Source organism: Hipposideros armiger, unplaced genomic scaffold (assembly GCF_001890085.2).
Source record: "Hipposideros armiger isolate ML-2016 unplaced genomic scaffold, ASM189008v1 scaffold_388, whole genome shotgun sequence".
NCBI classification, from domain to species: Eukaryota; Metazoa; Chordata; class Mammalia; order Chiroptera; family Hipposideridae; genus Hipposideros; species Hipposideros armiger.
The window spans coordinates 1,305,599-1,330,008 of NW_017731738.1; the positions used below are offsets into that span (position 1 = coordinate 1,305,599).

Genomic DNA, 24,410 nt, shown 5'->3' on the forward strand with positions numbered 1-24,410 from the left:
AATCAGCACCTTGTTCAGTTTTTCACAAATAAAGACAGGTCCTTCTATGAACGAGGAATTATGAAGCTCACTGAAAGATGGCAAAAGGTTATCGAACAAAAGGGGCACTATATCATTGATTGATCTTTGTTCTTTATGTAAATAAATGACCTTTGAAAAACATAGACAAAATACGTCATGACTTTTCCGACAACCCAATATTTCCATTCCACAGGATGTTATCTTAATTTTTTTTGCTCAATAATCTTTTATCCAGCACCCCATTGTACTTCATTGCAAAGAAATATACTATATACACTATTGTGCTTCACAGCTAGGCAGAGCAGAGAATTTTTAGAGCAGAGAAACTACCCTCTATGATACTATAATGGTAGACACACGCCATTATCCATTTGTCTAAACCCATCAAATGTACAACACCAAGAGGGAACTCTAATGTAAACCACGGTTTTTGGGGGATAATATGTCAATGTAGGTTCATTAGTTGTAACATATGTACCACTCTGATGGGGGATATTAATATTAGGGGAGAATATGCATGTGTTGGGGACAGAGCGTTTAGGGGGAATCTCTGTACCTTCCCCTCAAATTTGTTGTGAACCTAAAACTGTTCTAAAAAAGCTTATTTAAAAAATACATATAAAAATGCATATATAAATTTATACTTCGTATTTTTCTTTCCTGTGGCTATAATTTTAATTTTTTTCTCCTGGACCAAGTTATCATTGCCATTTAATTTATACAGCATGGAATCACATAATGACAAACAGTAAAATGCATTAGAAAGACTGTAATTATGATGCTGGGTTGGTGTTTATGATACCTTGAATTATCTAATGGACGATTTGGTCTCTGGGGGTGTTTACTCCTCATGGCAACGCATTTTAGTAAGATTCAGAGGGGAGGACGAAAATGAGAATCGTGACTACTAGTGACTTCTCTGCAGATCAATTTTAGGAAACAAGGTTAAGAAAGTTGAATTATGTGGAAACTTCGTCTACGCTACCTGAAGAATCTCAACATGCCCTCCGGGAGATGTGTACCCCAGTTTGAGGACCAAGGCCTTAAATCACCCCTCACAGCCCAAGGGGCCACCGGGCCACCCCACTCCCTTGCAAGCCCTTCACGCTTCCGGTCCCAGGGCGGCCGCGCGCCCCCGTTTCACGGACACCCGGCGCGCGCGCCCCCGCCGCGCCCCGCCTCTTCCGGCCCGGGAGGTTTGATTCCCTTGGCGGGAGGAAGCCGCTTGAACCGCAGGCTGGAGCAGGCTCCCAGGTACTGTCCGCACGCACCGCTTCACCTCGGACCAGGTGGGCACCTCCGTCCCTCTGCCCCGCCGCGCCCTGCCCGGCTCTCCGCCCCTCAGGTCAGTGTCACCCGCTGTAGGTGAGGTCCGGGCAGGGCGCGGCCTGGGGGAGCGGCGGCGCGATCCCAGTTTGCTCCCGGCTCACTGGAAGCTGAGGATTTCATTGGAGCCCCACCTTAGGGGCCCTGTTCCTGGGATGAGATATTTAGCCTTTCCAACCCCTTAGTTTTTTCCTCTGTAAGTGGGGATAATGATCGCACTTACCCCAGGGTTATCGATAATGTCTAGGTGTGCAGGCAAAGCGTATGCCACCAAGGGGGCTACGACAGAACTGAATTGCCATTCCCCGTGTCCATGACTTTGTCTCCACGAACGTTCAAAGAAGGGTTTCGAGTTACTTCTGTTCAGTTTACTGGGGCCGTTCAATAAAGAAGGAAATGTGTTATCACCCCCTTTTCAGAGTCCAACTCCTTCCTCGCCCTTCATTTTCCTAAAGTAGTGACTTAAGAGGCTCACGCTAAAAGGGCATTATACAGCGAATGCTGTAGCAGTAAAGGGTGCAGCTCCCACCAAGAAACCTGTGGGAAAAAGGGGCACTCCCAAAGGACGGCGTTTCACGAGAGCGATCAGGCCCCTAGCGCCCAGGATGAGTAATTTTTATTGAGCTTCACCTTTGGTAGTTTCTCTGGTAGTGGAATGGAGGAAGGTGGAAGTCGGGGAGTATCAGAGGTGCCTGGAGTTTTGCTTAGAGGCCAGTGTTCCTAACTTTTTTGTTCGTATTTTTGTTTGTTTTTCATGATGTGTGGGAGAAATGAGAAACGCTCTTACTGCGCTTTCATGGGCTTGTTTCACCAGTGGCTCTACCCTTCCTGTGTATCTGCTGTGGACAAATGAGATGGGCAGATCAGTTCCTTAACGCCTTTAGTTAGGAATGAATGCCTCTTTGCTGGTGCTCCCAGAAGCCTTTGCAAGGGAGCAGGCCAGGATGTTACTGAAATGTATTACACGGCCACATTATAAGCTATTGTGTATTCTACTTCTCATTTGAAATACCCTCAGCATCAATGTCTTACCAAGCTTGCTAGGTAAGGGACATGTATTACACAGCAGGTAATAACATAGCCTAAATAATGCTGTGTTAGTAAGAAAATGCCCCCAATTTGTTGCTATCCTATAAAATTGAATGATAAATCTCCTCCCATTATCTGGGCAATTCCTCGTTTCCTCAGAGAAGTTCAAGACCCCAATTATATATGCCCCCAATTCTATTTAGTCACACTCAGAAGGACATGTAGGTGTCTGACTGGAGTCTAGTTTTCTTCTTCATTATCTACAGTCGAGGTGCTGCTTTCCATATTAACTTTTGATCATATACCTCCGTTAGCAGTAACAAAGTTGGGTTACTCCAATCACAAGTCTTTCCTGTGTCCTGCGTTCCCAAACTCCAGAGGACAAACAGGGCACTTAATATTTTGAGTCAGCTCCACATCCACACAATTTAAAAACCAAGTAAAATCTCTCATTATAGTTTGCAGTATAAACACCTGTTTTCTTATACAGTAACAAAAACGATGTTCCCTGGATTTGATAGATATAATTTAGGCATACATTGGTATTACCTAAAGACATAGTGCAATTTGAGGGAAGGGGGTAAGTAAAATGGAAGGAAGAAAAAGAGAAGATGCATGGTTCAGTCTTACATTGGTGCAAGTAGAGCTTTGCTACTTGACCAGCGGCCGTGACCTGGTCTCCAAAAACCATTTTGGAGAAATTGGTCAAGAAGTTAATTATGATACTGGTATATTTCTCATCTTGGGAAGTGAATTCCAACATCATAACAAATTTCTTTCTTTCTCTGAGCGTGGCAAGTTGAAATAGCCCAGCCCTTGTGTGGAATTCAGACACGTGTTTCCTAAGGCCTACTTCTTTCGGTTTGTCTCTTGCCATCTCCTGGTTTTTAAACTTTGAAATGTCTCTTTGTGTTTCCTCTTTAGCCCCTGTGTTCTGAATGCCCCAATACTAGGTTAGTTGGGGCTGTGCTCTCGAATGAACCCGGTAGCCCACTTTTATAGCAGGCAGCTTCGCAAACAAAGTTACAGCCTGGCATTCCCTTATTTCCAATCGTCTGCTCTTTTTCTTTTCCCTCATCAGGATGCCAAAGATTTCTTGGCCTTGTGTTGTTATTGCCTGTTTTGAAATTTCTTAGTCCTGCGATTCCTGTTTTTTTGGGTGTGGTTCTGCGTCATTCCCACATATGCACCGCTGACAAATGCCCTTTCAAAGAGTTCTGAATTAGTACCGCTCTTAAGGATATTTCGCATCCTGTGCTTTAGGTGTCCGGTGAGAATAGATCTGTCCTCTGTGGTGTCTCCTTGCCTGAAGTAAGTTTTGCCACTCCAGTGGAAGCAGAAATGTTTCATTTTATATCACCAACTTTCCGTCAGCACTGGGCCCTGACTGTGCTGCTTCTGTTTGCCTACCCCACTCATGAAGGTTTAGCTAGATTAGAAGTTCAACCTGCTTATTACGTTGGTTCATTGCTATCTCTTCCTAGGAAGTGGCTGATATTGTTTATTGGATCAGAATGTCTTTTGCCCACGATTTTTATCTTTCTTGCTGTTTTCAGCTTTGATGTTGGGACGAAAACCAGGTTTTTTAAGCTGATACGTTTCGTGAGTTTTGATGTTTTTTCCTTCTAAAGCTTCTGCTCTAGCGTTCTGTCCACTGACAACATTTTTGAAGGCTTTTTACTTGGTGATAACAATTTACCTTTTATCTCCAAGTACAGTGATTCATGGAATCAGAGTGCTTCAGGCATTTTAAAAGGATATTAAAAAAACAAATATCCTTTGTGGCTCTTTGGCTTTTGATAATTTCCTTCCATTTTTTTCTCCACCTCAATTTAAGAAGATGACTCATCCTCACTGTAGTAAGGACCTCCCCTATTACTCTGTCTTTTCCTTTATAAACTCACCGTACTCGTGAGGTTGAACTCACACTCTAGGTCTTCCAAAGTCATGACCATTATTAAGGTTTAGTAACATGCCGGTCACTCAGCTCTGGATGAGACGGGATGAAGAATAGAGAACTTGAAGGTAGTGAACATGGTGCTGGCCACCTGTCAATCCCAGAGCCATCAGGGGGCTCGAAGGGAGACTATCTGGCCCTAGAAATGAGCACTAGCACCAGGTTTCCACTTCTGAGAGGCAGTGATCACAACATATGAGCTCTGCCTTTCCAGGTGGAACTTTGCTTCCTAAGTCTCAGTTGGCTATGCATGTACTCACTTAACCTTTAGAAGTGTTAGAAAGAATGGGGTCTGGCATCCTGAACCCTGTGCAGCCATAGCCAGCCCACTGCTAGGTCACTGGAGATTTGTACACAGGGAGCCAGGCAAAGGAGGAGTGCATCACTAGCTGGCCTCAAACCCCTCGTGTGCTATGCTGGACCAGATGAGAGATTCTTTGTGCCTGACTCGGTGACCTCCATTTCCCTCTCTGATTCCTGCTTGGCTATCTAAGGAGGTGTGGGGCCATCTCTTCCCAAAGTTGAAATCCTAAGTTTTATCCTACCACATTCACCTCTGGGAAGAGGAGGCCTTAGGGAAACCATTTCTGTATAGGTTCACCTTTCACCCCATGTCTACCTGTAAAGAGAGCTCCACTTTGTAGCACCTAAACTCAAGTCCTAGGACTTAACCTATATGTGGGTACTTTAAAAAAAATTATTTAGAAATCTACATAAACTGTCTTTTACTAGTTTTACTTTTTTCTTCCTTATTGCATTTCATGAAACTGTATTCCTCTAATTCTTACTTTTCTAACTGTTCTGTCTACTTCTTCCTCTTGCCACTTCTAGCTGTAGGTCTGGTATGGGTAAGACCTTAGCTGTCTACCATTTAAAGATTTGCCTTTTTTAAGTCTTTACGTCAACCGTACTTGATTTTGTGTATGATATGAGATGGAGGAGATACAATGTTCTTTTTTTTCCCACATGGCTAACCAACTGCCCCAGCTCTAAATCTGCATTTCCGTTTGCTGGTACCTCTAAAAGCAGTTTCATTCAGTACATGTCAATTTTTTCTTCCTCTAGGATCTTTGCACTTAAATTCCCTCTTTCTGGAATGCTCTTTCTCTCTTTCTTTTGGGCTAACAACTTCTGTTAAGGCCTACCAAAGACCACTAAGAACACATCTATAGTAAAATACATTACGTGTTTTTAGCTTGTTGGTACAAGAGAATCCATACTCCCTAGGACCTTAGAGTATCTCATTAAGATTGAGTTAAAAAGGGTTTATAGGATTTGGGCTTATGCTGGGTGATTTTAAGGAGGGATTAAGGAAGCAGGGACCGAAGCAGGGACCAGTTTTGGAATGGCTTCTATCAAAGAGCAGGGGCATTTCCGCATTTGGGCATCTTAGAATGACATGGTCTTGAGGATGTCCTTGGTGAGAAAGCAGCAGTAAGTCAAAGGATCCTTATCATTTTAACAGCTTTATGTAGAAACATTGTTTACATGGTCATGTCCAGGTCCTGTTGGAAACATTGTTCAAGTTTTGGCAGGAATGTCCCACTCGGATTACCAGCCAGGCCGATGTTCTTTTTCTCACTTCTCATCCTTTGAATTAGATCTTGGCTTAAATATTACCTTCTCAGTGACCCATTCTAACCACTGTTGCTTATTTCTTTTCCAGTATTTATTATAAATTGTAATTATTTAATTTGTTGTCTGTTGATATACCTTTTGTCTTCTCCACTAGAATGCAAGATCCGTGAGGGCAGGAACCACATTTCTTTTCTTCTCCATTATAACCTTAGTGCCAAGCGCAGTTCTGGCACATCATAGGTGCTCAGTAAATACATCTGTATGAATAAATGAATGAATAAAAGAAAATTCAAGTTAATAGTCTGACTAGTTCTGCCAGATAACATTGCTAAACTCTAGTTGAAGTCAACTAAGAGGATATCCTTTGTAACTATGACAAAGCTGGTATGAATGTGACTTTATGGATTAACACACATAATAGGGTCTTACTTATCCTGATGGTTTTTTGTAATTTTACTCAATTTTAAAACTCTGGAAGACAGAATCAAATAAGATCTACCTAAAACTTTTACCATTAATTTTTATATATTTGACATATACTTAAGAATATATGTGTATATGTAACACATGTAAATTGTGAAGCATAGTAATAAGGTACTGTGTATCCCATATGTGTCTTAAAATTGCGTATCATTGGAGTCTTAATTTGCATTTCCCTGATAACTAATGAAATTGAACATTCTTTCATGTTTTTATTGGTTATTTGTGTTTCTTTGCAAAATGCCTTTGTATTTCATTTGCTTATTTTCTGTTGAGCTGTTTTCTATACTGTTGTCTTGGAGTATATGTATTCTGGATAATAGTCCATTGTTATAAGCGTTGCAAATATTTTCTCGCATTTATGTTTTTTCTTTGTTTTAAATGTCTGGATTAAGAAGTTCTTAATTTTAATGTTTAATGTATTTTATAATTAGTACTTTCTGTATCTGTTTACAAGGTCCTCTCGTATCTTAAAATCATTATGATATTCTATTAAAAGTTTTAAAGGTTTGTCTTTCATATTTAAGTCTTTATATTATCTGGAATTGATTTTTATGTATGGCGTGAGATAGGAATCCAGTATTATTTTATATGGCTAATCAGTTTTTCCAGTATCATTTATATGCCTAAAACATATTTATATTTGCAGTTACAAGAGTGGAGGTGATAATCTCACATTAGTTCCTTTTTTGATCATATACTATTTCTGTCTTACAGGTTTTTTATAATTTTGAGTAAACTTCTAGGAGGACTATGAAAGATTATGATGAACTTCTCAAATACTATGAATTATATGAAACTATTGGGACAGGTAATTGTTATTTTCTTCTTGGGGGCAGAGGATAGATCAACTGTTTGAGAGTGTAGCTTATTTGGGCAGTCGCAAGCTTTAGTCTAATCTATGTAGTTTTAAAGTTTTTCAACCTACTTAGTAAGGAAAAGTGGAGCAAGAGAGGAGAGCAGTATGAAGGCCTTGTAGGCTATTTTATTTAGAATAAAACTCATTGGAGAGTTTTGAGCCAAGAAGTGATCTGACCTTTGTTTTTAAGGGTCATTCTTATGACTTGGTTGTGATTGGGTGGGGGAGGGCAAGGGCAGAAGCAGAGAGATGGTAGGAGGTTATTGCAGTAACTCAGGTGAGTGATGCTAGAGATGCTGGTGACTGGGTGAGGGTGATAGTAGTGAAGGTACTCTATATAGACATACATACATATATACATATGTATGTGTTTGTGTATTTTGATTTATGGAGGAATAACACATAGTCAAATATGCAAAAAGCACTCATCTTAATAGAGTTTTATATACATATATACCCATAATGTTCCCTGCTCAGATCAAGAGACAGAACATTTCCAGTCAGTACATTTCTTTTTCCCCCCAAGAGCCAATGGGGTTTGTTGACGAGTTGGATATTGGGTGTGAGACAAAAGAGAAGGGATAAGGATGGCTCCTGGGTTTCTGGCCAGAGCACCTGCGAAATGGGGTTGCTGTTTACTGAGTTGGGAAAGACCATGGAAAGGACTATCAGGACCTTCTTTTCAGAAATGTTAAGTTGGCGATTTCTTTTAGATAGACCTAAGTGTAGACATTTATCCAGCCTTTGATCCAGTTTGGAAACACAGGTGCTTATCTTCACAGTTTTAAACCTGAATGGAAGTTTCATATTATTGGACTTTTGTCTCAGCAACTTTACACTGTGTTCTAGTTAATGCTAATTATAAAACAAGTTTAATTGCAGTGTTAATTATAAAGCAAATTATAAAGCAAATATAAAGAGTGAATCCTGTGTGATGTACTGTTATGGTAAAAAACTTCAGTTAGACATTCGATGAGGAGAGGTTAGGGTCATGGCTACCACTTTGGAAGCAACAGGAAGAAAGAGCCACAAACTTGCAGGACTATGGATCTGATGGAGCCTCTTAAAAGCATATGGAAAGGTGTTTGTACCTGAGCCTTCTGTCTTAGAGGTGCTTTGTATAATTTTGAGTAAGCTTCTAGGAGGACTATGAAAGATTATGATGAGCTTCTCAAATACTATGAATACTGTTTGTGCCTGAGTTTGCTCTGAGGCTGATATATAGGTTAGTCTTGCTTATCTCTTCATAACTTTCCTACTCCTAGGTGGCTTTGCAAAGGTCAAACTTGCCTGCCATATCCTCACTGGAGAAATGGTAGCTATAAAAATCATGGATAAAAGTGCACTAGGGGTAAGTTTAAAATTATTTAAAAAATATTTATAGATCAGGTTTGTGAATTAAAACCCGAATTTGCTCTAAAATTCTAGTTGCTACTCTTACTAGAATATTTGTCTTGTTTTTTTTTTAATTGCCAGTAATGTATAACTCTATGATTTTTAAAAGTAATCTGGGAGAAGGGGTTATTTTGTCCTTCATTTTAATGCAGGGCAATGGCACATATTTGAAGCCTATCGGATCCATTGTTTCATGGTCTTATAGGTATTTTTTGGTGTTAACGTCTCCCTTGTTTATTTGCTCATGATCACCTTACTCAATGTTGATCTATTTCATAGTATAGAGAGATCTTACGTCCCAGTGTTTCATTCAAAGTGACCTTAGACGTTACCTAATGAAATCCTTTTCCTGATCAGCCCCCTTTTCCTCTAATGAGTGCTTCCAGGATTGACTGCTCATTACCTCCTAAAGCAGCCCATTCAATTTGTGGTCTTGGCTATAATGTACATAAATTTTTTTTTTTTTTTAAGATTTTTTTTTTATTGGGGAATTGGGGGGATGGGAACAGTGCTGGGGAGCTGGGGGAAGGGGAACAGACAAGTCGCTGCCATCCCGCTCCTCAGTCCAGCTGCGGAGGACGCAGCCCCACCGGCCCAAGTCGGCACCATCACCGCGCTCCCCCCTGGCGAGGCAGATCAGTCGCCGGCCTCTGGACGGCCGCTCACTGCGGCTGCTGGCCGCTCACGCTGGCTGCCGGCCGCTCACGCTGGCTGCCGGCCACACACGGCAGCCCATGGCAATCCACTGCCACAGGGACCGCAGCCCACGCCGTCGCCGGCGACTCACGGCAGCCCAGCTCCAGGTTGAGCTGCTGCTCAGCATCCCAGCTGCGGAGGGCAGTGCCACCGGCCCCCACATACGGGATCCGAACCGGGGCCCTCCGGCACCCCAAGCGAGTTCCCAACCACCGCGCCACCCGGCGGGCCCCAAATTTTTTGTTTTTATATTAAGGGAAGACTTGTCTCTTCTGATGGTCTTTTTGGGTCTTTTGTATATACTCTTTCCACTGACTATACTCACTATGAGTGGTCTTTTTTAAAAAAATCTAATTCTATATACCTTCCCTCATATAGTTTGGATTCCATATTTTTGTTCTGGTCTTCTGCTCAGAATTCACTAGTTCCTAAGTATGTATCTGTGGCTGTTTGTTTTATTGAAGATAAATGAAAAAAACTAAACATTTTTTTCTCTGAACAAAAATCTGAATGTTATTTTTTTTCTTCTGGATTGAGTTAGCATAGTTACTAGTAGTATACAATTGAGTAAAACAGCACAATGTTGATAATTGTCAAACATAAAAAACATAATGTACTGAAAATGAATTTTTAAATAGATACATACATTGGACTTGTTTTTGACTTGTCTCATTGCTGGAATGAGACAGAGTTTAACATCAGTTGTTACTTTATTTTTCATTTTTAAGGATCTAAGTGGTGATTAACGTACATAAATAAGTCAAAGGAATGTAAGGAGTTTTGTTATAGCAATACCACTCAGTTTTTAGAACTCCTTCCAAAATATGTCAAAAATCACAGTGACCTATATCAGAAATTACTTTTAATCTATTGACTGATAATTCAGGCTCTCCTTCAATATTTTTGTTTATCAGTGCTCAGTATTATGTTTATTAAGCGAATAAAAGGCACTAAAAACCATTTTCTTGAGCATTTAAACACTGATTACAAATCTGATTAATTCCCTTCAGTAGTTTAAACTTTACTTACAACTTTACTATGACTTATCCACTTGAACATTACAAATGCTTAAATAGCAAACAAAATGTGTACTGTTATTACAAAACGTATTACCACATTGATATGCAAAACTTATTCTAAACCATCAATATGATGACATAAATTCATTAATTCATTATTTCTAAACTCGTTTTTATATTTTCTGTTGTTTTTATGCTTATTTTAGTTACTTCCTGGTCTTTAACAATAGTTTGATTACTTCCAAGTTTTAGTCATCAGACTCTCACTCCCTACAAAAAAGGAAGGAAAAAAAATTGTCATATAAGAATAGTCAAAGTTACAATTGATTCTTGGTCAAGACCTGACCTCTGGGCGCATGGTCCTAGATAATTGGATCTTAAGCCAAAGATCATTAGATTGAGTCCCTTTTTATAATAAAGTTTTACATGTTACTTCATGGATATCTAGATTTCTGTCTTTAATATGGACTTTAAAATGCTTTCAGCTTGGTTTCTCCTCCTCCTCCCCAACCAACTTATTTGAAAAATTTCAAGCCCCTAGAAAAGTTGGAAGACTGAGACAGTGAATACCTGCATACCTTTCACCTACATTCATCTATTTTTAGTTCAGCATGCTTCCTAAGGGACATTGCTAAGACTAAAAGTGGTAGCTTAGGCATGCACACTGAGTAGTGTTTCAGTCATTCCTTGTTTGGAATGCTAACCTCCTAAGGGAGTCTGAGATTGTTTTAATTTTTCTGGATGCTGTACTATTGACCCACATTGAACTTGTTTTTCATAAAACCCTCAAGGCTTTTTTTTTTTTTAATATACATACAAATATATTTGTTACATTTTTTTTTGTATTGCTGAACAGTTTGTTTTGGGGCTGTTGATTGCTTTTGCTACTCAATATTAAGGCTATAGGTATTAATGCTTGGAACGCTTCCCAAATAGGCTTATTGTACATTTAATACAATGTTTTGTCACAGAGTGATTTGCCCCGGATCAAAACGGAGATTGATGCCTTGAAGAACCTGAGACATCAGCATATATGTCAACTCTACCATGTTATAGAGACAGCCAACAAAATATTCATAGTTCTGGAGGTTAGTAGTATGTTCGAGAGACCTAATGGTATTTGGTCATTGTCTCAGTCCATTCAGGCTGCTATAACAAATATCACAGACAGGGCAGCTTACAAGTGTGATGTATTTGTCACAGCCCTGGAGGCTGGGATATCCAAGACCAAGGCACCAGCATGGTTTGGTGAGGGCCCTCTTCCTGGCTCATAACTGGCTTCTTTTCACTGTGTCTTTACATGGTAGAAGGGGCAAGGAGTCTCTCTGGAGCCTCTTTCATAAGAGCACTCATTCATTCATGAGAGCTGCCCTCATGTCCTAATCACTTTGCAAAGGCCCCACCTCCTAATACCATCATCTTTTGGGGGTTAGGATTTCAACATATGAATTTTGGAGGTGGACACAAACATTTAGACCATTTCCATTCACTTTATCAACAGGTAAAAGAAAAGTACGATTCACCTGGAAGATTAGAATAAATATTAAGTGGCTTACCTATTTGAGTTCTGTCTGTAACAATTTAGATCAAGGAGATGACATATAATAAATTGGAGATTGTAAATGTACCCTTTGTAATAGACTCCTCATGGGGAAGCGTGTTTTAGTGGACAAAATATGTTAGAATTTGTTCCTTGGGGAAAGATTCGTTTCAGTTCAGGTGATGTATTAATCTAGGGCCGCTGTAACAAATTATCACAAACTTGGTATTTTAAAGCAACAGACATTTATTGACTCACAGTTCTGGAGGCTAGAAGTCTGAAATCAGGGTGTGGGCTAGGTTGGTTCCTTCAGGAGAATCTGTTCTGTGCCGCTTTCCTAATTTCTGGTGGTGGTTGGCAATCCTTGGTGTTCCTTGGCTTATAGATGCACCACTCCAATCTCTGCCTCTGTCTTCAAATGGTGATCTCTTATCTTACCTGTCTTCAAATGGTGTTTTCTTATTTCAAATCAATTTGAAATTATCCAAATTTCCCTTTTCATATGAGGACACAAGTCATTGGATTAGGGACTATCCTAATCTAAAATGACCTCATTTTGACTTGATTACATCTACAAAGACCTGTTTCCAAATAAGGTCATGCTTACTGCTACCAGGTGTTAGGATTTGAACTTATTTTTTGGGTGATACAGTTCAACCAACCCACAGCCTATAGGTAGCTTTCAATGCATGTGTTATGCAAATTAAATTTTTATGTTTTAACCTGCCCTTTTTGACTTGGAACATAAAGTCTTTGGAACTTGCATCATTCATCTCTTGTTTCATTATCCTTAGTCTCAGCCAAATAGTTTGTAACTGCACATCATTTTCACACATTAGCTTTGTTTTAAAAGCACATTTTAAAGTTTATAATGCTGGAACTTTTCAACCTAGAACCATTTTCTCTTCATTACATTGTGAATCCACCCACATGGTCAACAGTGGTGATTTTAAAGCCTTTTAAAAAAGCTGATCCCTTTGTCCAAATTAAATACTTAAAAAAATAAAAATAATGATAATAAAACCAACAAAAAACCTCCATGAACCTAGGACAAAATTTAAAAGGTACAAGAGTGCTTGCTTTGGCAGCACATACACTAAAATTGGAACAATACAGAGAAGATTAGTGTGGCTTCTGTGCAAGGATGACACGCAAATTTGTGAAGTGTTCCAAATAAATGTATAGATAGATAGATAGATAGATAGATAGATAGATAGATAGTATACGAGAGTGTCTCTTAAAAAGTAAAACTCTCCTGTGTTCCAATCATCCATTTCCCTTTCCCCTGATTTAATCACGTACTTCTCTTGTTTCCTGTAGATTTTCCATCTACTTATGTACGAGTACGTATATTTTATATATATGCATGTATGTGTGTGTGTATATATATATATATGCAAATATCTATCGTTTATATATAAAAATATGTGTTTGTAGCTTATTGGTTTTTGTCACACATATGGTCACATATAATATTCTATACCTTGTTTTTCCCCCCTCACCTAACATTTTAGCTTGGAGACAATCTATGTACATTCACAGAGATTTTGGATGTTTTTTGTTTCATCTTATTTTATCTTTCTTTATTTGAAAATATTGAGTTGTCGGAAAAGTCATGATGCATTTTTGCAACGAAAACCAGAAAAAAATATGTCATGACTTTTCCGACTACCTAATATAGACTGTTTTCTTTATATAAATCTTATTGAATAGCATTTTATTTTTTTCTTTATTTTAAAGAAAACAGACTTTAGTTGCTTAGCAATTAAAAAGTATTCAAACATGTGTTTTCTGCATAATTTATTGTGAGATGATCATTGACAAATTTATTCTCATTATTTGCTTCAATTCATATCCTCTTGAACAGTTCTTCATTTTTCCTTCCAAAATGTTGCATGCCACACCTCTGAGGCAATGAAGAATTTTTAAACACCACAGCTAAGGACTTGAATATTTATTTGCAGCTACCTATATGCTCGTTACATGTAGTTATGCTCCTGGTAGTTTTTTCAGTCATCCTCTATGATAAGCTTTCAGAAAACATTCATCATGACAGCCTTCATTCATCTTTAACTCAAAGGCTCTGTTGCACCTTGAAAAGCCCCGCAATGGGCCCACAGGCATTGCCATCTAGGTCGCATGACTGATGGCATCTGATGTGCCTCCCTCCCTCTGTGGTTGGGTAGAAAAGAAGCTTATTGAATAGCATTTTAAAAATTGACTATTGAGGTATAATTTATATACTGGGGGTGCCAAAAAAATGTATACACATGACTTGGATTCATCTTTTGTTATCGGTATATATGGAGTATTACAATTTTAATTTAGTTTTTTTCCTTTCTTAAAATGTGTATAATTTTTTTGGTACCCTCTGTATGATAAAATGCACGCATCAGGTATACAGTTTATAAAAGGTACACACCCATGTACTTCCCACCCCAGTCAAGCTGTAAAACATTTCCATCACACCAGAAAGCTTTCTCCTGACCCTTGAATGTTAATCCCTGTAACCCCACTTGCCCACACTGCTCTTCTCAGCAACCACTGATCTGAGTTCTGTCGCCATAGATTGGTTTTACCTATCCTAGAACTTGATATAAATAGAATCATATAGTCTGTATTCTTTTGTGTTTGGCTTCTTTTGTTCAGCATATTTTTTGCAAGTCACCATATCAGTATTTACTCTTGCACACCTTGCTTTTTTCATTTAATACTGGAGATTGTTTCATATCAGTTAATAAAGAGCTTCCTTTTTTTTTCTTTTATGGCTGCATAGAATTCCATTTTATACCTGTGCCATAATTTATATACTGTGAGCACATTTGGGACGTTTCCAGTCTTTTGTTGTTACAAATGATGTTGCTGCAGTAAGTGATCTTGAACATGCATCTTTTTTTTTTTTTTTTTAGATTTTAAAAATTTTGTTTATTGGGGAATTGGGGGGATGGGAACAGTGCTGGGGAATTGGGGGAAGGGGAACAGACAAGTTGCTGTCATTTTGTTCTTCAGTCTAGTTGTGGAGGACGTTGCTTCACTGGCCCAAGTTGGCACCATCATTGCGCTCTTCCCGGGCGAGGCAGATCAGTCGCCGGCCCCTGGACGGCCGCTCACGGCGGCTGCTGGCCACTCACGCTGGCTGCTGGCTACATACGGCAGCCCATGGCAACCCACTGCCACAGGGACTGCAGCCTACGCAGTCGCCGGCGACTCACGGCAGCCCAGCTCCAGGTTGAGCTGTTGTTCAGCATCTTAGCTGTGGAGGGCAGTGTCACTGGCCCTCATATGTGGGATCCGAACCGGGGCCCTCTGGCGTCCCAAGCCAGTTCTTAACCATCGCACCACTCGGCCGGCCCGAATATGTATCATTTTTGATGCGAGACTGTATCTATAGGAACAATCCCTAAATGCAACTGTGAGGTCAAGCATATATACATCTGCGATTTTGATTGATTCTGCTAAAATGAAATGAAATCCTAAATGAAAACCCCAGTTTACAGAAAAGTGGAGCTGCTCTGGAGAAGGTATAGAAAGCCTAGAGCTTTGTGCTCTGGCACCCATTCTCAGCCTGTGAGGAACCTCTGTAGAACTCAGCTCCTTCTGGTACACACCAAAAATCACTGGTCTTTGGGATGGAGAAGTAATAATGCTGCTGGGTTTTTTTGTTTCAGGTAATTACACTAAATGTGCGTGCATTAAGATGAAAATGGGCTTTAGTACTTTGCTATAAAAATATACAACCCTGAATGAACTTAAAAGTCACAGTGGTCGTTGGTTCTATTTCTACTTACTGGTAATAAAACTGCTTGAGACTGGGAGCTGTTCTTTCCTGGAATAATTGTTGAGTTGTTTGATCCTGAGAGTGTATTTTTAAATATGCCTCACTCAGTTCCCCTGCCTATAAGTTGAATTAATAATATCTCTGAGTTATGTAGGATTTTTAATTTTAAATTTCTCTGACGTGAGTTCTAAGTAGTAACAATATCTGTGTGACTCTTGCTCTTGAAGCATTGTTCTGGAGGAGAGCTGTTTGACTACATAATTTCCCAGGATCGCCTGTCCGAGGAGGAGACCCGAGTTGTCTTCCGTCAGATTGTATCTGCGGTTGCTTATGTGCACAGCGAGGGCTATGCTCACAGGGACCTCAAACCAGTAAGTGTCATAGTTTGGTGTTCACCTGAGAGTTCAACATCATTTACTTGTTACTTGGTTCTTTCTGTTTAGAACCTATTATATCTTGGCTTTGCTTCCCCTCCCCCCCCATTCATAATGTATCATTGTTTTTTTGCTCCTTTATTTTGACTTCTGGTAGATTTTTTAGGATGGACTTATTTTTGGCATTTTATTTATCTGCCAATTTATGACATTATAAATGTCTTTGTAATCAGCCACGGAATATAAACCTCAGGATTTTATCTCTAGGAAATAAGAGTTTTGAGTATTCTCTTCGAGTATATTGTCATTGAGTATTTTCCATTCAATTCTCTTTTCCTAAGTCCTTCTTCCTTTAATTTTAATTCCATTCAGAAAGGAATAGTTCACTGAATGGACAGACTCTCCTTTTCAAGGACAGAATAAAAATGTCTGCTGGCTCTGACTAATATGGATGGTGGTGAACATGGTTTTTAATGTTACTTGGTACCAGGGTCAGGGACCTAAAATTGGCCTGACAAAATATGGCAGTGTTACTATCTCTTTCCCTCTGTTTATACCTAACCCTTTTATTTGAGCTCACTCTTTTGGTTTAAACTTGCCTTCAGCACACATTGTTTGCTTATAGTTGAAACTCAGAGCACCAAGTAGAAAATGGTTTATGCTAATGTGTCTTGAGGGGAAGTGGGATAGTTACTAACCTCCCTCCTTTCTCCCCTTCTATACTCCTTGTTATTTTATTCTTTTTAAAATGATTTTCATTCTTTTGTCCCCAGGCTTTTTAATATAATAACCTTAAGTCATTTTTAGAAATGGCTAGAGGTGAGATGTGTTATAAGGAAGTCAGTATGCAGCTGTGAAAATACCTTTGTTTTTCCAGGAAAATTTGTTGTTCGATGAATATCATAAATTAAAGCTGATTGACTTTGGTCTCTGTGCGAAACCCAAGGTAAGTGCAGAAATAAAAATGTATTTATTTCTTTTGTAAATGTACCTCTTAGTCTTGCACTGACTTCCACTTAGTATTTATGAGCCTAGTTACAATCATTGAGAAGAACGTTAAATTTCATTCCTTTTACGAGTTATCTAGATGATTCTAATCTGTAGCCAAGATTGAGAACCATTGCTTTAGGTCCAGGGTTGGTCTTGCTGAAGACCCCATGGGTATGCTGTGAGAGAATTTGCAGTGCTGAGGTGACATGAGGCCATCAGAGCATGAATATTGAATTGATTAAGTGTTTGCAGTTGAGTATGTTGCCACTAGATGATGCCTTTGTTCATTTAGATACGAGTTTTGGGAATTAATCTATTCTTTATTATCCAAATGGCTCTATAACTAACAAGTCAGTTACATTTTGAGAGACAGTCCCCTTTCCTTATAAAAGAAGGAAAAAGTCCATATGTGCTTTTAAATCTATGCTGTTAATATATTTTCTTCATTTGCACCCCATAGTTTAAGTACTGACGTTCTCCAGCATGCTTTCTCTTTGAGGTGACTTTGAACTTGCCACCTCTTCTGTCTGCCGCAGAGCTCCTGTGTGGCTGCCTGTTGGAGGCTTCCTCCTGAGCTCTCTAATGATGGTACTCACAGTCTCTAAAATAAGCTGTCTATACTCATTAAGAGGGTTGAAATTACAGACCTGTCTTAGCTCTTTGTGAGAGTCCCATGATTATTTGCTGTTCCAATCGGAATTAGCTAGGTGAGCAAAGGGAAGCAGAGTTTGCCCCTTCTGCTGAATGGCCGATTCTTTCTGATTTTCCTCTCTTTTTTCTTCGGCCCTTCAGAGGTTGTTAGTGGAGACTTGTGTCTGGGAACCAAATGCTCAAAGGCTTTTTTTTTTTTTTATCAGCAGGCATATAAAGATAAAACATACTTTGAGCAGATAAACAGGTTTAAGTCATGCTCTTCGCAGGAGGCAGTGGAGAATGTTTGTGACAGACTCCATTAGCCTTTGTCTCTGGCTGCCACAGATTTGACCCACACAGACACCATCGAAAAAAACAAGGGTTGGCTAGAAGAGCATTGCCTCAGCTTTCTGCTGAGGAGCTCACCTCTGGACATGTTGTTGCAGTTGTAAATGAAATCTCCCAATTATACAAGTTCCTTGCCAGTTGTGGAACTCTGTACTATGGGTGTTGGGCAGTAGTATCGTTTTCACTATGTCTCGATAATTCTGTGGGAAAGCAGTGACAGTTGAGCAGATTCCTCATTTTACCAGATCTGGAAGCTCAGGTCATGACTGGTGTTATAACTGAGACTAGAAAACAGATTCCCAAGGCGCTGTTCTATGTAGCATATTGTTTTCCCTTTAGGGGGAAAGAAAGCTCTCTAAGTTTTAATAACGGGGATAGGGTCCAGTAAAGAAATAATCCTTTTTCCTTGAGTACTTGGGGGTGCGAAGACATGGGTGCTTGGGTGTGTGCTAAGCTGATTATTATGTGAATGAATGTCTAGGGAAGTATGAACCTGACTTGACTAAACTAAGGGGAAAAGAATTTTGTTCGTGTCAGGTTGTATGTAGTATTAGAAACCTAGAGAAGAGGAAACCCATGTGCATGCATGCAGGCAGAAAGTATTGGGTTGGCTGCAGAAGCCTCTTAATTGTTTGGGGTAATTGTTTATCTAGATTCTCTTTGCTGTGCTGAAAGAATGTTTATTAAGGCTTTAATTCTCTTAAAGGCTGTAATTAATAAGTGTTTCATTTTTATCTTACTGGCAGGGTAACAAGGATTACCATCTCCAGACATGCTGTGGGAGCCTTGCTTATGCAGCACCCGAATTAATACAAGGCAAATCATATCTGGGATCAGAGGTAATTATTCATTGGTTAATTCAATATATTGGGTTGTTGGAAAAGTCATAACGTATTTTTTCTATGTTTTTCATTTTAAAAAGGCATCATGACTTTTCCGACAACCCAGTATAATCAGTATACATTGATTGTTGACCTGTAGTGAGCCAGGCATGGTGCACTAGGGATATAGCGATGAGGTAAGAAATAATCTTGTTAACCAGAGAGGTCAGTCTTTTCAGAGAGATACATAAAGTAATAAGTGAAATGAACAACTTGCAATAAATATAATAATGTATAGTACACTAATGAAGCAAGGATATATTTCTTGTGTCCTCATTGTGATGCTTTTTCTGTTAACGGCACCATAGTTTAGATTGGTTAGTCCAGCCAGGTAGAGCACAAGGCCAGGGTTGCAGGCTCAGTTTTCAGAGATGCTGGTTAGCACAATCCATCCATGCCATAGCATGTGCCAGAATTTCCTTTCTTTTTAAGGCTGAATAATATGCCCTTGTACGTTATGTATAGGCCACATTTTGTTTATCCATTCACCCATGGATGGACTTCCATTGGACTGGAATTGCTTCCCAGTTTGGTTATTGTGCTTATAGGAACAAATATCTCTTTGAGATCTTGCTTTCAATTATTTTGGGCATATAACCAAAAGTAGAATGACTGGATCATATGGTAATTCTATTTTTAAATTTCTTGAGGAGCTGCCATACTGTTTTCAGAGTGGCAGAAACATTTTTATTCCCACTATAGTGCACAAGGGTTCCACATGCTAGATACTTTTTTTTTTTTTTTAAGATTTTATTGGGGGATTGGGGGAGGGGAACAGTGTTGAGGAATCGGGGGAAGGGGAACAGACAAGTAGCTGTCCTTTTGTTCTTCAGTCTAGTTGTGGAGGACACCGCTTCACTGGGCCATGTTGGTATTATGATCATTGCGCTCTTCCCAGCTGAGGCATTCGGTTGCTGGTCATTGGATGGCCGCTCACCGCAGCTCACCCCGGCTGCCGGCCGCTCACGCTGGCTGCCAGCCACTTGCAGTAGCTCATGGCAGCCCACTGCAGCAGGGGCTGCAGTGTACGCCGTCGCTGGCGACTCACGAGATCCCAGCTCCAGGTTGAGCTATTGTTCACCATCTTAGCTGTAGAGGGCACGGTGTCACTGGCCCTCATGTGGGATCTGAACAGGTGCCCTGCTGCTCAGAGCTGGCATCCCAAGCCAACTCTTAACCAACGCGCCACTTGGCCGGCCCCTAGATACTTTTTATAATTTTTATTTAAGCTCCACAAAAATCCTTTGAAGTGAACCCTATTACTCCATTTCATCAGATAAAGAAGATGAAGAAATTAAGACTCAAAAAATGAAGTGCCTTCACAGGGTCACACAGCTGGTAGCTATGGTCCAGATTTGAACTGGGTGAGGCTTGACTGCATACTTGTACTCTTTCCACGGTTCCATCCAGTCTCCCAGAAAGAGTGATAATCCTATGCCTAATTTTCACAAGCTTCCTAGAGGGCTGTGGTGAGGCCCTGCTGGTTTGAGTGCAGCTGAGATTTTCCTACAGGATCTTTAAGTTGTTGTCCATTTTAGTTTGACTTTTGATTCTTTTTTGTAAAAAGAAAGATGCTACCCTTCTTACCTCTTAACATTTTCCAAAGACTCAAATGTGGGTGGGAGCTGTGACTTCTTAGCCAACAGTGGCGTCATTATTGACTAAGGCCAAGAACTGCTTGAATAAGTAGTTAGTGCTTAGGACTCATGGGACACATGGATATCTTGTATAAAGGTTAAGCTCCTTTCTGGAATTTTGAGATTTGTAGCGCTATTTGTGCTGGCAGGCTAATTTCTAGCCTCTGTATTTGAAAAGTCAATTGTTGAACTTTATCAAGGTTTGTCTCCACAGAGAGGACTTCACAGTGCAGCTTATCACATTTGCAGATTATCAGTAGTAAATTTTAAGACTTGTTTTGACATCCTCGTGTGTGTTTACATAACCCTCATATATAATAAACCCTCAGTAGCACTGTAGAATTGTCTTTCAGAATTAGAGACCTGGCCTCATCTCCTTCCTCTGTGCCCAATCCAGCCCAACCAACTGGAAATTATTTTCTATAAAGTGTTAGAGTCCAGTGTTAGAGGAGAGTGCACTGAACTGGACATCAGGTGACCTACCTGGGTGGCCTGGGTGACTTTGGACAAGCATACCTTTCCGGGCTTTAGGTTCCCTGTCTGTAGAATGAGTAGGTTTAATTGGATGATCTCAGAGCTCTTTTCTAGCTCTGTGAAGATTCTGTGATTCTATTATGTGTACTGCCATTCTCAAATATGTGCTAAATTTTCTTTGGAATTACTATTTTTTTCTCCCTCTCAGGCAGATGTTTGGAGCATGGGCATACTCTTATATGTGCTTATGTGTGGCTTTCTACCGTTTGATGATGATAATGTCATGGCTCTGTACAAGAAGATTATGGTGAGTACTAAATGGCATATAATGTCAATGTAAAAGTTTTCTATACTGCATACTATATGCTCCTATATATAAAAGTACAAAAACAGGCAAAAGTACCATATTTCCCCATGTATAAGACACTCCCATGTATAAGACACACCTTAATTTTGGGGCCTGAAATTTTAAAAAAAATGTATTACATAAAGTTGTTGAACTCAAGTTTTATTCATCATAAAATTCATACAATTCCTCATCACTGTCAAAACTCCCAACAATTAGCTTGTCCTCATCTGTGTCTGATGATGAATCACTGTCTTCATGTATTGCCTCGTCCTCAGCAGGAAATGCAAGTAAAACTACAACCACTGTATAAGACGTGTCCAGTTTTTAGACCCTAAATTTTTCGTAAAAGGGTGCGTCTTATACATGGGGAAATACGGTAATGTATGCTGTTAGAAGTCAAGGTAGTGGTTCTTCTTTGGAGGTGATGGTAACTGGCAGAGGGGCCGGGGGTGCTTCTGTTTCGCCATCTGGGTGCTAGTTACATTTGTATATTCAGTTTTTGAAAACTTAAGGTGCGTACCTTAATGTAAAAATACTCATGATATGTGTATTTTTCTAAATGTATATTATGCTTCTTCAATAAAAGGGTTAAAGCAAAAACAAATGGCAAGGTAAACACGTAAGATGACTTTAATGGTAAGAGCTTTTGTTTTATATCCTGAAATGGTTAAGTAAGTTGCTGTGTTAATCACATTTTCCTTTTGAGTTATGGTAAAATAAGAGAAACTATTTCTCTTTGAAGATAAAATTTGGCTTATCACAGTTAAGAATACTGTGAGCTTTGTCAAAATCATGTATATTGGAGATATAAAGTAGATTTGTGGTTACGGGCATATCGGGGTAGAGTGGCAGTGGGGAGTGACTGCTAATGAGTACAGGATTTCTTTTTGGGGGGATGAAAACATTCTGGAATTAAACAGTGGTGATGATTGTGCAACATTGTGGATATACTAAAAACCCCTGAACTGTACACTTTAAAAGGGTGAATTTTATGTTATCTGAATTATACTATTGGATTAAAAACAAAAACCCAAACCCAAATCATGTATAGCAGGGAAAACATTAAAATTCTTTTTAAAGAGTTAATCTTCTAAGCAAGCTAACAAAAGAGGATATGTAAAGAGGAAGGAAGAGTACTGCATTGTGTCCATAGCAAAGCAGGGTCAGAGCAGCAAAGCAGCTTCTCTGAGTGTGGCTTGAATTCAGTTTTGTTTAACAAATATTTCCTGAGGGTCTTTGTATGAGATACTGAAAGGCATGAACAAAGATCTATGAAACTTGATCATAGTCCACCAGGGCATGGTTTCTTGTTGGAGACAGATTCAAGTCTATCTCAAAAGGGCAAAGGGTCTGGGATGCCATATTATAACAGGGATAAATGAGGTTAATACAGTAGCAGGTGTGGGGCTTGAGAGAACATCTTAGAGGAAGTGAGGTTTGAGCAGGGTTTTAAAAGAAGGGTAGAAATGCTCCAGCAAGGGATGTGGGAGAGAGCATGCCTAGTAGAGTAGATGGTATGAGCAGAGGCATAAGATGGGAGAAGCATGGGGAGAAATGGTTAGAAGTTTTATGTGGATGGACCACTGGGTCTCTAACTCCCTCTCATTTCTGGAAAGTAGCATGGAGTTGAAAGTAGTAGTCCCAGGTGGCCTGTTGCCTACCTGATAGAAGTCAAAGTGCACTGAGTTCAGTCTTCCATTTTTAAAATGTATTTGACCTAATAGTTTTTTCTATATCCCACCCTGGGAATTGCAGTAAGGAATTTTGCCTAGAGCACTGTTCGTGACCTGTTAATCTGCCTGTGGCTAACGGGTTCCATTCCAGTGCTACAGCAGTTCCAATGACATATATGATTGACTGACTGGTTGCTCTCAGTTTTAGGTCTTGGAGACAAAGTACCTAGGGGGCTGTGGGTTAGGGATCTTGGTAGGGACATAGCATTGGTCTGTTCTTCCCTTCCCATCGCAGAGAACCTGCCCCAGGTAGCAGAGGAAGGCCAGTGTGAATGGCATTTCTCACTTCCTATTCCTACAGGTGATGCTCGTTGGAGGTTGGGGCACAGGTGCACACCTGTATGTGTCCCTTCCACTTTTCCTGTCTGTTCCATTCTGGGAGGTGACATTCAGCTATCCTTGTGCAGGTGGGGGTGCAGGAATGAGCTGGAGTGATGCCTTCTTACAGGCTGAGGGGCCACTGTGGTAGCAGAGGGGAACCCTTGCTTTCCTGTAGCACTCTGGGTTATCCCAGTGCCTTCCTTTTGTCGCTTTCTTCCCAGTCGGCTCTCCTCACCTGTGTGGAGGCTATGCCATAGCGCCCCCTGGATGGCTCCTGTGGTATTGGGACCCCGTCGGCTGAGATTTGTGTGAATTCTTTCCTGAGTATGTGAGAGTGCTTTTAAGAGTCTGTGAGTTTTTTCCTCACACTGCTTTTTTGAGATTAAAAAAAGAATAGATATTCAGGAAGCACTGATTCAGGCAGAAACCCAAATAGTGTTCTGATAAGGAGACGAAGGCAAGGGGTATTTATCAGAAAGGGAAGGGGTACAATTACATCAATAGAAGGAAGGCATTTCTATTAGTGAAGATAAACTAACATAGTGACGCTAATTCAATGTTTTTAATGTTCATTCTGGTAGCCATCAATCCAGTAGTCATAATATCTGCTTTCTTGTTAGCCTTGCAAATAGTTCTTTGGGATACGGTGTTGCCTTAGGCCCATTCCAAAGCTTATTTTGCCCTGTTTTAACATTCCAAAGCCTTAAGGCATAAGATGTGCAAGGCAGTTCCTCTGGGATGGCAGCTCTGATTCCATTTTAAAGTGGCTCCATTTATATAATTTTTTACAGAGTATGTGTTTAGACCAGTCATTTGAAGGTGTAACTAACATAATTTGCTGATGGATGGGATGAGGGGAGTAACTGAGCAACTAGAAAGTTGGAGCTGCCATCAGCTGAGATGGAGAAGACTCCTGGTAGAGCAGGGATGATCAGGAATTCAGTTTTCGACATAAAGAATGTGTCCATTTTGTCTAATTTTTCAGATTTATC

At 39.9% G+C, this 24,410-nt stretch overlaps 1 protein-coding gene across 1 annotated transcript in view; it reads left to right on the forward strand.

Annotated features, from left to right (window-relative positions):
• Positions 1–1,234: 1,234 nt before the first annotated feature.
• The window catches only part of MELK (maternal embryonic leucine zipper kinase), a 78,936-nt gene continuing 55,760 nt past the window's right edge, over positions 1,235–24,410 (forward strand). The window contains exons 1-8 of the mRNA XM_019663273.1: positions 1,235–1,275; positions 7,109–7,202; positions 8,516–8,601; positions 11,332–11,448; positions 15,906–16,049; positions 16,930–16,998; positions 18,770–18,862; positions 21,224–21,322. Coding sequence (XP_019518818.1) covers positions 7,145–7,202; positions 8,516–8,601; positions 11,332–11,448; positions 15,906–16,049; positions 16,930–16,998; positions 18,770–18,862; positions 21,224–21,322 — 666 coding nt within the window. The 5' untranslated portion in view covers positions 1,235–1,275; positions 7,109–7,144. The remainder of the gene's footprint in view (positions 1,276–7,108; positions 7,203–8,515; positions 8,602–11,331; positions 11,449–15,905; positions 16,050–16,929; positions 16,999–18,769; positions 18,863–21,223; positions 21,323–24,410) is intronic.